Consider the following 17107-nt stretch of genomic DNA (forward strand, 5'->3'; position numbering starts at 1 on the left):
GTATTAATATTTCAAAAATAGAATAATAATTATATATGATTGAAGAATTTGATATAATAGATATAAAAAAATTAATGTAAGTATTTTCCTATATGTGTGTATATAAAATATATATGTGTGCAGTAGCTAAATGTCTGGGTGGCAATTTGGACGGAATGTTTTATGGGAGCCTTTTCTATCTGCCGACGTTTTACAGGACCGGTCCCATCTTCCTTTTAATTTCTAATTCAATTACATTGTACCAAAAAATAATTCTATACATTTTCGCTCATTTGAACCCATTATTATTCACTATTACTAAGAGTTAAACTCCAGCTTTCCTTGGCCCAAAAAAAGAACTTCAGCTTTCAAAAGGGCCTCATGTCACTATTCACGAAAAAAATTTCATAATTGATGATATCCTAACTCAAAAAAATCATAACTAATCATAAGATAATTGTTTGACACTGGTTACAACTTATAAAATTTATTCTAAGCATTACTCTTCATGAGAAAAATGCTTTCTCACAATTCAACATTCCAATTCATACAATTTATAATCACTAAAATCCGTCTCAAAATTCTAGATTTTGAACATAGATTTTCAAAAATCATAATTTAATTCTTGAAAATCATTTGGACTTGGTTTTAGGGTCCAATTGAATCTCTGTGAGTTAGCTTTAGGGGAAATATAATATCAACATTCCAAAACATCATTTAAGTTTTACTGGGTACATGTGATTTTGGAGAAAATCTCAATAGCATATATAAAAGCAAGCACGCAACATTACTTATTTACAAGTTAAAACTGAGATTTTCATCGCATTAAATTGTTAATAAAGCTTGAAGTTTATATGTCATCTCATCCAATCCACACAAAAGCAAACAATAACATAAAACATACTATCTCATATGACATTTATGGCACAAGAGTAATCAAGCAATACTTATAAACTTAATTGAAGTAGTAAGAACAAGTGGGAGTTGGATTTAACGAAAAGAGTTAGTTTCTCATAACGTAATGAATCAATATTTAAATTTCTATTGAGAGATGTACTAATATTTAGTATTCGACAGTGTTTCAAACAGGATTAACTCTAATAGAAAAATACCTATACGCAATAAAATAAAAAATAAAATGGTAAGATGATACCTCTATAATTTTCTCTAATTAAACCTTCTTGAATTAGAATCATCTTGGTCTTGTGCAGTGATCAACCACAAACAAACATGCATATAACATTCATGAATCTCAAACTCAATCAATCATTATTTAAATTTCTTATTAAGTCTTTTTGTTTCATTTAATTACTTGAATTTCTTTGGTTCATAGTTTAATTAGGTTTATGTACCACATGTGGCCATCCCTTACACAAAATCATCATTTTAAACCCTATGAGAACATTGGATTAATTAAAATCCAGGTTCTCCTATGAGTTCCCCGTTAACGCCGAATTTTGGTCAGCATTTTAGCTTAAAACTTTGACTTTCTCTCTTGACAATGCTTAAAACAAAGGCTTTTCCCCCATAAAAAAAAAAAAATCTCATTTTAACCTCATTGGAATAATTAAAAAAAAGAGAAGTCAACTCCTTTTGTGAGTTCTCTTTAAAACATATTTGAAAGTAAACTCTTAAGGCCAAAAGTTTTTCTTTTAGGCTTTGTAAAGTCATTCCAAAGCCATATCCTGCTTCATTAATTCCTATTGGGCGAAAGCATGGTTAATGTACCAAAAAATGGAATGCTTTGTTTTCCAGCTCATTTTACATGGTTCCATGCATGATCAAGGCCACGTAGAATTCTTATGCTAACATTATCTTAGACATATTTACATTCTTAGGAAAAAATTTGACCGCCCAACATTTTAGGGTTTCATACTTTCCATTTTTACTAAACCTTGTCAATCTTTCATTTGGCTTTGCTCAGTGGTTGAATTTTTGTTGGTTGTGTTTTTGTATTATCATTGACTGCTAATTATTCTTGGCTTTTTGATCGTTGAGTTTTGGGCTGTTCTTGGTTGTTTTTTATTGTTGATTATGATTTAATGTCTTAGTTGTTTACTTGCATTGATTGTTCTTAGTTTTTTTTTTTGGTGTTTTTCATTGCTGATTATTAATTTCATAATTGCTTTGATAAGTGAGAGAATCCCATGAAAAAAGTTTGAAATTCTTAAATCCAAAATAAAAAATTTATAAAAAAAATATGTTGTTAGTTATAAATTTAATGTTATTAAAAATCAAAGTTTATTATTTTTTTGCCTGAAAAAATCAAAATTTATTAAAATGTTATCAAATCTAATTTAAAATTTAATATTTGAAGTTTCTTCGCGTGTTATTTTTCCTCCATGAATTTGTGGATGGCGGATGGTTTTCTACATATTTTTGCCATTTTTCTCTTGAAAAGTGTATTCCAGTAATTTCATATTGAAATTATATCTATCAATTAAAATTTCCACTACACTTTCGTAAATGCCCACTTCACTTGCATTCCTTTTCTACTTTCGTTTTTATGAAAAACTCTTCCACCACGCCAGACCAAGTGCGCGTCAATGATAACTGCTGCAGATTGAACGATCTTATTCAATAATTAAGGTTTATTTTTTGTCTTATGGAATTTAATTTTTCTTCGTTGGCACAAAAAAGAAAATTTCTTTCTTGACGAACAAGCATTCTGCACTTGGTCAAGCTCGCTGTCGGACGCCGTCCACTGTTGTCAGCCCTGCGTGGCTGTTCCTCTCTCAAGCATTGAAGAAGGTTCGAACCCTAGGGCCTTGTCTTCTCCCAGAATTCGGTGAGATTGCTTTGCTCAATCTGGCTTTTGAATCTTGATTTGAATTTGTTCCCCATGCGTAATCTGTCCCCTGCGTGTTTTTCTACAGTGTTAGACGCCGTCGTACGGTTTCTTACTCTGTTTTATTTTTTATTTTTTCATTTTGATTTGGCTTTGAATCTGGTCTTGTATTCGTTTGAATATCGACTCTTTTGAACCTGGGAATATTTACAGATTGAGTTTAATTTTTTTTCCTTTTGTTGCTGATTTTTGTGTGAATAGTCTGTAATTGGTTAATGCACTTCTGCTTTCTTCATTTTGATTACTAGCGACTTGTATGCTTGGGATTGTGTTGTTGTGCCATGTTGGATTTGTTGTGTATTGGAATTCTGTTTATTAATCTCTTTATATTATCATCAACTTAGAAAATTCGCAAGGTATTTGGGATGCATGATCTGGTAAATGACTCGGCTCGATTTGTGTCTGGCCATTTAGAAGCTTGAGTTTAAATCATTTGTCAGAAACAATCAATTTTGCACCTAATTGCTGCAGGAATCACTTATCATAAACGTAAATTGCTGGATGAAATTGGAAGATCATAAATGAAAGTGTGCTTTCATTGTCATTCTTTAGTGGCCTGGAGGAGTTGCTTGAATCAATTGGCTTACTAAGTCATCTTAGTTAAATTATCTGGAGCAAAAACTAAAAGGGCATGATATCAACTGTGCATATTCCAAGGATTTCCGTGTGGTCCACCTGTGCTTCTTATATGTTTTTATATAATTATTTCATTATGAGTAATGGGGTTCTCCTATTTTTCTTGAATGGTCATTTCATCTGGAGGGTTGTGATTAAATTTGTGGCATTTTGGTTTAAACTGAATTATTTGCAGTTGTTTCAATGGACATGGAATGGTCTGAATCGAGATATGAACCACAGGATGGTAGAAATGATCAGGAGGATCCATTCAGGGAGCAATATGATGATTTGGAACAAGTGGGGACAGACAAGTCTAGCAGGCATAGAAGCAAGGATAGGAAGAATAGCAGTCGAGAAGAAGAAAAGGAGCACAGAAGTAAAGACCAGGGAAAGCAAAAGAGAACTTTGAAGGATGTTTCAAAAGAAAGAGAAAACGATGCAAGAGATCCAGAAAATGATAGAATAGGCGGCCTGAAAAGGAAAAGAGAGGATAGGGATGAACGTGAAAAAGATAGGAGTAAAGATGGTAAATTGAAGGAAAAGGACTATGATAGAGAGAAGTATAGGGATAAAGACCGTGAGAGTGGTAAAGATAAGAAGGAATTGGGTAAGGGTAAGGAACTTGAGAAGGAAAAGGAGATGGAGAAGGAAACTGATAGAGGGCGGGAGAAGGAAAGGGGAAAAGAGAAAGCTAGGGATAGGGATAGAGAAAAGGAAAAGGAAAGGGACAAGGCAAAGCAAAGGGAGCGAGAGAGGCATAGAGGTCAAGAAAAGGATGGGGAAGGTTACAGAGATGGAGACAAAGATAAGGGGAAGGGTAAGATTAGAGACAGGGAAGGGGAAGCAGATCAAGATAAAGAAAGGTCAAGAGATAGGGGAACCAGAAAGACTCTTGAAGATGATGATTACAAAGTAGTCATCCATGACAAGAGAGATGAGGAGGTTGGCAAGCAAGGGAAGGCATCAAATCTTGACAAGGGTGATCACAATGGTGAAGCCTCGGCACATCCATCAGCAACAGAACTTGAAAAACACATTTTGAAGTCAGTTCAATATCTTGTTTATCTTTTTATGCCTGCATTGCTTCTTCTTCTTCTTGTTTTTTCCCTTTCCATTTTGTTCTTTTTTCTTTTTAAACCATTGTGCCCATTTTAACTGGTAGATCCTATAATTATTAAGTTGAAGTTTGCTACTTCTTCCTGTGAGAAAGGTTATGAAAATTGGGATCGTATCTTGAGTTAGGAGGGGGGCTTTGCAGGGCTTGATTAAGAGATCCTATCTCTAGATGTTTAATACAAATATGGTGATTATTTTTATGCTTCCAGAACATGCTGGGTAATAATAGAAGTTAGAGACCAAGCTCAGTGATCGCTTAATAAGTTACTTGACCTCACTTGGTAAACCAAAATAATCTCCAAAAATATCCTTAGAGATAGGGAAATGACTGAAGGCAGCCATACAGTGATGCTTGCTTTGGTCATGTCTTATGTTTCTCCCATCTCTTCTTCCTCTTGCTTTTTTTTTTTTTTTTTTGGGGAAATGTTTGGTGTTAATGCTTCAAAGAATTTGATAGCAGTGGTATAGAAAAATGAAGAGAGGTAAAGGAAAGAACTTTTTTTTTTTGGGGGGGGGGGGGACAACAGTGAGGGTGACTTTTTTTCAAAATATTATTGTAGCAAGATGCATTAAAATGTTAATAAATGTCCTTGGAAGTAAACTGAAGCTTTAAAAATTATATCAAAACACATAAATTCATACTATTGATTTTACGGTACCATGATTAATCTATTCCAATTACTGTTATCTAAACTTATTTCATAATACATCCCTATTCAAATTTTAATCCTTCAAAAAAATTTTGTTCTTTTTAATTGTGAAGAACATTTCTTCCCCATGCTTCTCTTACTCTTTTTTTAATTAACAAATAATTATGCTGTAAAGTGAGAACGTAAAATCAGTGAGCAAAAGGTAAGTTTTTAAACTTAAAAAGGAATTAATTTATGTCATTAAAGAGAAAGCCTTGGCCATGTGAAAATTAGTAAGCCTGTTTGAAACAAATGTGAAACATAATTGATTTTTATCAGTGTTTCTTTTGGCAAACTATCTCCATAGTTTATAGTATGACTCTTATCTGTGAGGCTGCTGAATGCCTATCAATTATTACTTGTATTATACCGTAAAACAAAGGAGATTGTCACTGTTTTTGGACACTAGAGAGTTTAAAAAGGAAAGGAAAGAAAAGAAAACCAGATTAGGTGAGAATATGGTAAAGAGATGTTGGGCATATCCTGAATAAATAGGTCATTCTCGATGACCCAAACTGGAAAGCTATTTTTCTGATTGAGTCAAATGTTACTAGCTCATTGACGTCTCCTTAAATATTCATGATAACATTAACAACACTAAAATGAAAAGAAGACATGAATGTTAACTTAAATAACATTTTTAGGTATTGCAGAGAAAATATGGAGTGATGGCTGTGATTTAGAGATTCCCCCCCCAAATTGGATGCTAGTACCTTATCTTAAATTATATGCTATAATACCAGGATTTTTCCGTGTGTCTGTGGTTTCTCAAGTTTACCCCCAAGCTGTTTTGCAACACCATAAGATGACTGATGGCGGCATTGAACTCTTAATTAAGTGGGTTGACTTGTCTGATCTGGACAATACATGGGAAGACTATAAGGTGATTCAGAAACAGTTTCCTTCCTTCCACCTTGAGAACAAGGCGGCCCTCAAATTTTTTTTTTTTTGGGGGTGTTGTTGGGCTTGTGACAATGGGTATTTATGGTAATTACTAAGTTATAGTTACAAAGGGAGGGCTATTTGAGAGGGAACAAGTGCGTGAGAGGGTATGGAAATTGTGAGTGAATTGTAATTACTAAGTGTGAGGGGCTTGTGACAATGGGTATTTATGGTAATTACTAAGTTATAGTTACAAAGGGAGGGCTATTTGAGAGGGAACAAGTGCGTGAGAGGGGTATGGAAATTGTGAGTGAATTGTGAAGAGAGTGGTGTGCCTCTGGAATGCACAGTGTTCGGTTTTAGTAGTTTAATTCCTCCATGAGACTATACTCTGTGGAGAAGATACAATTGAATAATACTATTGTGGAACAGTCTTTCCATCAGTCTGCAGACTTGCAAATTTTATCAACATGTTGCAACTAGGGTCACCGGATTTAAGGCTCATCTTAACAATAAACAGAATCTATGTGCTCTATTGTCACAACTTTTGATGGATTTTATTATTTACTGCATCCATTCTCTTTTGTAATAGTACTTGGTCTTTTTATTTTAGAACTTAAAAGTAATATTATCTGATTGCATAAAAAAACAGTCATGTGTCTGAAAGTATGGAAAACATTCTATTCTGACAATGCTTGATTTTGTTTCGTTTTGGATGACAGGATGAAAGAAGCAAGGTTAAGCAAACAATCTGAAGGTGCTTCTGAGATCCTATCATGGGTCAGTGGAAGCCGTAAGCTTGAAGAGAAAAAGAATGCTGAAAAGGAGAAAGCATTGCAGCTCTTAAAGATTTTTGAGGAACAGGTTATTGTTTTTTTTCCCCCCTGTTTTAATTCCAAAGCTTTAAATAGTGCTACAGGTAACTGTGATTCCATGATTGATCGAAGTCATGGTATTTATTTTTCACAGGACAACATTGCTCTAGAAGAAAGTGAAGATGAGGGTGCTACCCAACACACTACTGGTAAAACTGGGCCTTCTTCATCATTTATACATCTTACTTGATGCAGTGCTCTCGATTTTCTTTTCCATATTCTTTGCAATCTTGTAAATATTTGTTTCCCACATTTACAAATTCTGCCAATGTTTTATTGCCAATCCCAAGCCTGGATAGAGGAGGGTTGTGTTATGACAGCCAACACAAAACTTTGTCGAATCTTTATGACAGGGATCATGCAATCAATATGAATATGGAGTTAATTACCATAAATGATCTCTTGTTCTCTTACACGTTACAAGCTGTATATCATATTCATATGTGCCACTGTGCAAGTATGCTGTATTGATCAGCTTGTTCACCTCTAGTATGTTTTGTATGTCTTGCCTCTGCTCGGAGGGCGTCTGAAGATGTTTTTGAACCAAGTTTGTCTAGAATGAAAACCAGGTCATGTATTCCAGTGCTAAAGTAGGAATGTTGGATCCCACATGGACTAGACTCCTCTCAACTTCTCTGTCGTTCATTACTCTGCAAAGGTGATGAGCTATCTTTGTCTGGAGTGAGAACTGTCATGACAAAGCATGACTATATGCGTATATGTTAGAATAGTTTCCTGAAATTTTCTTGACTTTTGTTAGTTGGCATATGACCCATAGCATTATGAAGGCAGATTTTCTTTCTCTCTCTTCAATAGTATCTAGTGAACCTTATTGCATGTGCTATAACAATAAATTTACCTTTGGTCTGTATAAGGTGTCTAATGAATTGGTTGTTTCAAAACTAATTTTGCGACATTTCTTGCTTGTGTTGTTTCAATACAAGGAGAAAAAGTTTTGTTTACAAAATTAAAAAAGAAATGGGATTACTTACTAGAAGATAATGCATATGAGATGTCACAAAGATTTATCCCTTGAAGAACTTTCAAGTTTTAGGAAGGGAGAGAAGAAGAGATTATCTTTGCACTGTTTGGAGCAATGAGAAAAGTATGGGTAGAGGAAAAATAATAAATATGTAGGAGCAATGAGAAAAGTATGGGCAGAGGAAAAATAATAAATATGTATTAAAATACATTATAACTCAAAGTCTTTAATAGAAGGTAAAAGTAGTAAATGATACAAACTATGAAAATCTAAGTTTCCACTCTATTACCCCGAATTTCAGTTTAATTGCGATAAAAAATCTTGTATGATAATAATTGCCATGCACAAACGACATTTGCCACTGTCCTAGAAGTCACCCAGCATCATTGGCCTTTAACTTACATATCTGAGAAACTTGAATCTACATGTGCTTTATCATAATCTCGTATGTTAAATTACTTACACTAAATAACTTCTTTTCAGATAATTTAGCTGGGGTTAAAGCTCTTCATGCTCTTGACAAAGTAATGCAGGGTGGTACTGTAGTTCTAACTATCAAAGATCACCACATACTTGCTGATGGTGACATTAATCAAGGTACAACTTCATTGTGCTTTCTTGTTACTTAAGGTTGCAATCCCTGAATGACACGGTGTAACGGAGCTTTTTGTTCTGAAATGGCAGATATTGATATACTTGAGAATGTGGATATTGGAGAACAAAAACGGCGGGATGAGGCTTACAAGGCTGCGAAAAAGAAAACTAGCATCTATGATAATAAGTAAGATGATCATCTCTGTTGCCTGCCTTGTTGACAGAACAATAGCAACCTAAAACATGAATAAAGTTTAAACCTGTTCGCTAAATTTCAGGTTTAATGATGTCCCCACTGCAGAGAAGAAAATACTTCCACGATATGATGATCCAGCTGCTGAAGAGGTTTGATGCCATTTTTATTTCTCAAACTCATGAGCAATAGATGATTGAGTGAAGGTGTATGTGCAGATGACACTTATAACTAATCCTATTCTTCTCTTTAGGGTTTAACATTGGATGAAAGGGGAGGATTTTCTAGGGAATCTGAGAAAAAGCTTGAAGAGGTTAGCGCTATTTCTTTTTATAGTATTTTGTAAGAAAGTCGAGATGAAGCTCCAATTGTTTTAGGGTGGTAAGCCTTTTATTATTGGATCACAAATCGCGTCATCTCTTTGTTTTTGTGACTTCTGTCTTCTTTTCTTACCATTATTTTCCTTGGAACTTTGTTACTTAGCTTTGATATGAACGCTTCATTCTTGTGTTTGTTTATCCTATTGACAGCTCCAAAGAAGGTTAACAGGCGTCTCCACAGACTCCTTTGAAGATCTAAATTCATCTGGAAAGGTATCATCGGATTACCATACTCATGAAGAAACGCTTCAATTTAAGAAGCCCAAGAAGAACAAATCCCTGCGGAAGAAAGAGAAGCTAGACCTCAAGGCCCTTGAAGCTGAAGCTGTCTCTGCGGGATTAGGTGTTGGTGATCTTGGTTCTCGGAATGATGCCAAGAGGCAGGCCATCAAGGAAGCGCAAGAGAGACTGGAGGCTGAAAAGAGAAACGATGCTTGTCTGTCTGCATATGCTAAAGCAGATGAAGCTTCCAAACTGTTGCGTCTAGAACAAACACTAAATGTTAAAACTGAGGAAGACGAAACTCCAGTTTTTGCAGATGATGATGATCTTCATAAATCATTAGAAAGAGCTAGAAGACTAGCTATTAAAAAGAAAGAGGAAGAAGCAGCATCTAGCCCCCAAGCTATTGCATTGCTTGCCTCCTCAAATCCTGGTAAGGAGACAGTAGATGATCAAAATCCTACTGCTGGCGAGATAGAAAACAAGGTGGTCTTCACTGAGATGGAAGAATTCGTCTGGGGTCTTCAGATTGACGAAGGTAATTTTTCATTTATTTGTGTATCAATTGTGATACAATATATATTATGCAAAATGTGCCATCCTGATCGGATGAAAAATGGAATTGTATTTTACTTCTTATCTATCTGCTATTAGTGGCTAAAAGTTTTACAATATAAATGTATAAGCTAACGGTGGGACCTGGAATATATTTGATTAATGAGGAATAGGTGCTGGTGTACTGCTCAGTGATAAAATGAGCAAAATGAAGCAAGACTTACGCCAGTGAACGGTAAAACCAGGTCTAAGATAGTGAATAAACTAGAGATGAAAGTAGCAACAGAAATGAAATATTCTTCCTGACTTTTGAGAGATTAGGACCTCTCCTTGCCCAAAACAATGTCTTCCTTTCTTGTCTCAGCTGCACACAACCCTAGAAATGCTCTTCGCAGTCTTGTTCAATGCCAGCTCAGCCTCTTTAATTGACTTATCAGCTTCACTAGTAGTAAATGGGCCTTTGTACCTTTTCTTAGAATAAACTTGACCCGCAAGTGTATCAGGCCCATCAGCTAATAAATTGTCTTTTGAATCGTTCAAATGCTTTTGCTCTTTCATTTTTAATCCACTTTATTTTCCATCTTTTTGATCCATGTCCTCCCTTGTTTTCTTTTTGTTCATTCTTGAGCTCACATCTGAATTAATGTTATACCAGCTCTCTTTGTTAATTTTTTTTTTTTTCCCCAGAGGCACGAAAACCAGAAAGTGAAGATGTTTTCAAGCATGAAGATAAAGAAGCAAATGCTCCCGATGAAGCAAAGAATGATGAGACTGGCGGATGGACTGAAGATGAAGAAACTAGTGAAGATGAAAAACCTGATTCAGAAGACAAGGAGGAAATTGTTCCCGATGAAACTATCCATGATGTTGCAGTGGGTAAAGGATTGTCGGGTGCATTAAAGCTTCTTAAAGATCGAGGAACACTTAAAGAAACTGTTGAATGGGGTGGCAGAAACATGGACAAAAAGAAAAGCAAACTGGTTGGGATCGTAGATGATGAAGAATCAAAGGATGCACATAATGAAAAAGAGATCCGCATTGAGAGGACAGATGAGTTTGGGAGAATTGTAAGTAATCAATGATATAAACACAATTATATGTCGTATATTATAGAATTGCATTATGTTGTGGTGGATGATCATTGCATGGGCATGTTTGCAAAGAAAGAAAGTTTGCGGTGCGAAATTGGATGTTTTATTCATCAAGCTCTGATCAATACATATAGAGGGAGAGAGATTGACTTAATGCCATAAAATTCTCTCTATGATTGATAAAGATAAAGGGTATGATTCTGTAATCCTAGTGATAATTACAGATTATAATGACAACAAAGATAAAGATAGCAAATCATAAAACAGAAACTAGGGTTACAAAGTAGGGTTCAACAAGGTGTGACCGTGAGGCAAGGAGATCCTCTATCACCTTTTTTGTGTACACTTGTTGATATTTCAATCCATGTTTTCCTCTGCATATACATTTGCATTTTTAGACAAAGTAGTGTTGTATTAGTTGCTATGTACATCTATTTGATGATACTCCACTTGCGAAGAAGGCTCATGAGATAAGTATTGAGAGGGCTGTTTTGCTGGACCCACCCACGTTCTGCTTGGATCAAATTGCAAAAGACTTAGCCTAGCTTAAGCTTAATCTAGTTTTGTTGTTTTGTTGGCTATGTCTTATGCTTAGTTATTACGTCCTTGTAGTATTTCTACCTCAAGTTTAATGCTTGTCTGTTGTATTAAGAAAAAACATGATACTCCTACATGATCCATAGTACTGGATTTTTGCGGAGGCTTGAAATTGGATTGGCCTCAAATGCATACCATTGAATTCACAGTTTTAGGTGTTTAAAGGTAGTACTGGGCATCTTTTATCCATGATTCATTAATTTCTTTTATTTCTGCCAGTTGACTCCTAAAGAAGCTTTTCGGTTGGTTTCTCATAAATTCCATTGTAAAGGACCTGGCAAAAAGAAGCAAGAAAAGCGTATGAAACAGTATTATGAAGAATTGAAGATGAAGGAGATGAAGAGTTCAGATACCCCGTTGTTGTCCGTGGAGAGAATGAGGGAATCTCAAGCTCGTCTGAAGACACCCTATCTTGTTCTCAGCGGTCATGTTAAACCAGGGTATGTCTATAACTTAGAGGATTAATAGTTGTAAGGTCTTGCAATTAATAATAGTTATGCAACATGCTATAAAGTACTTGTCAATATCATTTCAAGGATTTTTTTAGTATTAAAATATTAAAGAAATATATAGCTTTCCCTATTATCTTTTTCTCTTCAACATATTGATAAACTGCCTTTTTATGTTTTTCATTTTTCCAGGCAAACTAGTGACCCAGAAAGCAGGTTTGCTACTGTTGAGAAGGATCATCCAGGGGGCTTGACACCAATGCTTGGTGATCGAAAGGTAATTTACACTTGCCATTGATCAAAATGTAGACAATGTGAGGACTGTCAGGTTTAGAATTTTTTAAGCACGTTTCGTGGATTTTTAATTTTATAGCTCTTGAGTTTAGGATGTACAATATCTTGAAAACTTAATGAAATCAAATTTTGCTTGATAATGAAGCAACAAGGCTTGCCCCTTCCTTTTTGTTCATCTCATTTTTGATAGTGCTGTATATGATATGCCATCCGTGGCATTTCCAATTTTGTTATTATATTTTTCTTCTTTTCAATTGAGTTTCGCATTTTTCTATTATTGAAAACATGTTTTCCTTCTTTCAGGTGGAACACTTTCTGGGAATCAAAAGGAAAGCTGAGCCATCAAATTCAAATGCACCCAAGAAACCAAAATCTTGAGTCTTTCATTCTCTGTCTAAGGATCTATAACCTAATATCCATGGAAGCAGTGGGAGAGCCACATGGTATGAGATGCTGAAAATCCTCTGAGAAACTATTTGAGGGCATTTGTTTTTTACAACTCTCGCTTTGAATATGCAATAGAAAGTATCAAAGTGGTTTGGTCTTGCAATAGGAAGTTGAGATTCTGAGTTTTGGCCACTAGATGCTAGAAGCAGATGTATAATAATAGGCAAAGTTTAATATATGATTTAATTGTATTTAATCTTCCTTATACTGTATATTAGTTGCATTTTTCACCGTTTTGACTTGATATTTACCCATATCAGCATTAGTCTTTCAAATTGGTATATGTATATTACTACGCAAATGAATTTTCAACCAAAAGAAAAGGCTTGTACCCTTGTTGCGGCTAAAAGCCATTATTTTGTCTTCTGAAATAAATTTTTTTAATACAAGTTTCAATGCTTATTGTAATGATAAGTACTATTATACTCATCAAATCTAAACTTTTTAAATTTAACATGGATGGGTGTAATTTTTTTATTTTTTATTTTTTGTTTTTTTAATTTTTTTTAATAAATACATGGGAAAAGGATAGAAAAATGATACTTGAATTTCATAATACCCAAATGGTCTACTGAATTTAAAAAAAATCCCAATTTGGTCTCAAAGAGACCAAATGGGGATTATCATGTTAAAAGAAAAGACCAAATTGTGCTTCATTTTATTTATTGCTTTTAAAATACCAAAGTCTCCACTAGCCGGTTGGTCGGAAACAATTTTTTTGAAAATTTTTACAACTTCAGAATAACAGTTAACTTTTGTAAGGTTATTAACAATTTCAGTGTAGCAGTTAACATCAGTTTTTCTAGGAAATTCAACAAGCTCCAGCTGCCTGAAACAATTTTTTTGAAAATTTTTACAATTTCAGTATAACGGTTAACAACTTTCGTAACGCTATTAACAATTTTAATATAGCAGTTAATAATAGGTTTTTTGGGAAATTCAACAAGCTCCGACGACAGGAAACAATTTTTTTGAAAATTTTTACAACTTCAATATAACGGTTATCAACTTTTGTAATGCTATTAACAACATCAGTATATTAGTTAACAACAGGTTTTTTTTGGAAAATTCAACAATTGGTCACCGAAGCTTCGGCAGCAGAAAACAAATTTTTTAAAAATTTTTACAATTTCAGTATAACAGTTAATAACTTTTGTAACTCTATTAACAACTTTAGTATAGCAGTTGGCATTTTGAGTTTGTTAACGGCATTACTGAAGTTGTAAAATGTTGTTTTTTGAATTTCCTAAAAAATCTGTTATTAACTGCTATATCGAAGTTGTTAATAAAGTTACAAAAGTTGTTAACCATTATACTGAAGTTGTAAATTTTTTTTTTAAAAAAAAGCAGTTGTTAAAGTTATAAAAATGCCATTTTTTTTAATTTTTAAGAAAACCTGTTGTTAAATGCTATACTGAAGTTATTAATAGAGTTACAGAACTTGTTAACGACATTACTGAAATTGTAAAAATGCTACTTTCTGAATTTTTCAGAAAACTTGTTAATTACTATACTGAGGTAGTTAATAACATTACAAAAGTTGTTAACTGTTATACTGAAGTTGTAAAAATTTTCAAAAAAAAAAAGTAGTTGCTAAAATTGTAAAAATGCCATTTTTTTAATTTTTAAGAAAACATGTTGTTAAATGTTATACCGAAATTGTTAATAGAGTTACAAAACTTGTTAACGGCATTATTCAAGTTGTAAAAGTGTTACTTTTTGAATTTCTCAAAAAACTTGTTGTTAATAGCATTACAAAAGTTGTTAACCGTTATACTAATGTTGTAAAAATATTCAAAAAAAATTGTTTACGGCCGCTAGAGCTTTAGCTACCAATTGTTGAATTTCTCAAAAAACTTGTTAACTATTATACTGAAGTTGTTAATAGTATCACAAAAGTTGTTAACTATTATACTGAAGTTGTAGAAATTTTCAAAAAAATTATTTCTAGCCGCCAAAGCTTGTTGAATTTCTCAAAAAACCTGTTATTAACTGCTATACTAAAATTATTGATAGCATTACAAAATTTGTTAACCGTTATATTGAAGTTGTAAAAATTTTCAAAAAAATTGTTTTCGGTTGTCGGAGCTTGTTGAATTTTCCAGAAAATCTATTGTTAACTGCTATACTGAAGTTGTTAATAGCGTTACAAAAGTTGTTAACTGTTATATTGAAGTTGTAAAAATTTTCAAAAAAATTATTTTCGACCGCCAGAGCTTGTTGAATTTCCCAGAAAATCTGTTGTTAACTATTATACTAGAGTTGTTAATAGTGTTACAAAAGTTGTTAACTGTTATACTGAAATTATAAAAATTTTCAAAAAAATTGTTTCTAGCCGCCGAGATTGTTGAATTTCCTAGAAAACCTGTTGTTAACTGCTATACTGAAGTTATTAATAGCGTTACAAAAGTTGTTAACTATTATACTGAAGTTGTAAAAATTTTTAAAAAAATTGTTTCAGGCACCCAGAGCTTGTTGAATTTCCTAGAAAAGCTGTTGTTAACTTATATACTGAAGTTGTTAATAACCTTACAAAAGTTGTTAACCGTTATACTGAAATTGTAAAAATTTTCAAAAAAAATTATTTCCGGCCGGCGGATCTTATTGAATTTCTCAGAAAACCTGTTGTTAATTGCCATACTGATGTTGTTAATAGCGTTACAAAAGTTATTAATCGTTATACTAAAGTTGTAAAAATTTTCAAAAAAGTTGTTTTAGGCTGCCGGAGCTTGTTGAATTTCCCAGAAAACCTGTTGTTAACTGCTATACTGATGTTGTTAATAACCTTACAAAAGTTGTTAACCGTTATACTAAAGTTGTAAAAATTTTCAAAAAAAATGTTTCCGACCATCAGAGCTCTAGTGACCAATTGTCGGCCGGTCCAGAGCTCTGGCGACCGACCAACCGGCTAGCGGGGGCTTTGGTATTTTAAAAACAATAAATAAAATGAAGGGCAATTTGGTCTTTTCTTTTAACATGATAATCTGAATTTTGTCTCTTTAGACCAAATTACGATTTCTCAAATTCAGCAGACCATTTGGGTATTATGAAATTCAAGTTTCATTTTTTTATCTTTTTCCCGAAATACATAATCCAAAATAAATGTAATATCTTAATTGTAAGTTTTGTAAAAAATGCTTTTATTTTTATTACAAAATTATCGGTTAAAAAGTTTAAATTTAGATCATTAAAACTTTATTTAAATAAGTACCATGGTGTTCATAATTACAATAACTTAATAAGTACTGAAACTGGTTCTCATGTACTGAGGGCTACTAACATACATGCTATTACATTTATAATATGCTAAATGCATTTCTTTTTAATCTGCACTGTAAGCAATAGAATAAATGCCATGTGTATATTCATGTGTGTGTGTGCATATTTATATACACACTTTGTTTGGTGTTGAGTTGCATAAGTCATGTTAGTAAACGAAGTTTATCGCGAAGAATTTATAGCTCACGTGACACCCCACCCCTCTCTAGGAGGTTGTGAATTATGTAACCCGTGTTGTTCAATTATGGGTTGTGTATCATGGGTGTATAGATTCCTTTCTCTTTGGAAAAAAAAATGCGAACAAAGCCTATCACAGATAAGGATGTATCTTGGTGATGTAAGTGCTTGTGACTTGGAAGGAAGTTTATATTAGTTAATATTATGAGTGATGATAAGGCAATGGGATTTTGAATTTGAAAAATTGAAGAAGTGAAATTAGGGATTGAACTTCTGTGTTGTAGTAATTCAAAAAAAAAAAAAACTTAAAAAGCTTTATATGCGTATATGTGGCAGCCTCTCCTAATTACTTGAATCTACCATGGCACTCTAGAATTGCATGATGCGTTTGATTCAGCTCTGCATCCTATTTTTTGGGATTATGTAGATTCTATTCCAATTCTGATTTCCATTCATGTTCTTATTCCTTCCCCCCCCCACCCCAAAAAAAATTCCATTATACATCCTTAATATAAGATTTCATTTGACTTTTATTTTAGTCCTAAATATAAGACTCCAATCTACTTTCTCTCTCATATTTATACATTTTTTCCCTAAAAAAGTCTTTCTAATAATGATAGTTCTAGCTAATACACTTGATTACAAGAATATTTTAAGAAAAACAACACATATTCATTACAAATAACTAACTTAAACTTATTTCCTTAATCTCCTCAAATTAGTCAACTAGCTCTTATAATTAGGACTGGAGATAGTACTAAATAAGTCCTAAATGATTGCATCGTATGATCCTATTCTCTCTACATAGAGGGAGGTTAAGCTCAAGGACCAAAAGGTATT

At 33.5% G+C, this 17107-nt stretch overlaps 1 protein-coding gene across 3 annotated transcripts; it reads left to right on the plus strand.

Annotated features, from left to right (window-relative positions):
* The first annotated feature begins 2562 nt into the window (after positions 1-2562).
* On the plus strand, positions 2563-13057 carry LOC114712626 (SART-1 family protein DOT2-like). 3 transcript variants are annotated; one of them, XM_028897171.1, is made up of 13 exons: positions 2567-2767; positions 3639-4488; positions 6855-6996; positions 7102-7156; positions 8473-8586; positions 8674-8770; positions 8862-8928; positions 9030-9089; positions 9307-9916; positions 10621-11000; positions 11841-12061; positions 12263-12347; positions 12668-13057. In XM_028897171.1, the coding sequence occupies exons 2-13, from the start codon at positions 3647-3649 to the stop codon at positions 12740-12742; spliced, it is 2748 nt and encodes a 915-aa protein (XP_028753004.1). In that variant the 5' UTR covers positions 2567-2767; positions 3639-3646; the 3' UTR covers positions 12743-13057. The 3 variants fall into 3 exon arrangements, with proteins under 3 accessions (XP_028753006.1, XP_028753004.1, XP_028753005.1); XM_028897172.1 differs by having other exon boundaries at positions 2567-2743; XM_028897173.1 differs by lacking the exons at positions 11841-12061; positions 12263-12347; positions 12668-13057 and having other exon boundaries at positions 2563-2767; positions 10589-10922.
* Positions 13058-17107: the final 4050 nt, after the last annotated feature.

The sequence above is a fragment of the Neltuma alba genome, unplaced genomic scaffold (assembly GCF_004799145.2).
Source record: "Neltuma alba isolate B1F8T4 unplaced genomic scaffold, ASM479914v2 tig00011382_pilon, whole genome shotgun sequence".
NCBI lineage: Eukaryota > Viridiplantae > Streptophyta > Magnoliopsida > Fabales > Fabaceae > Neltuma > Neltuma alba.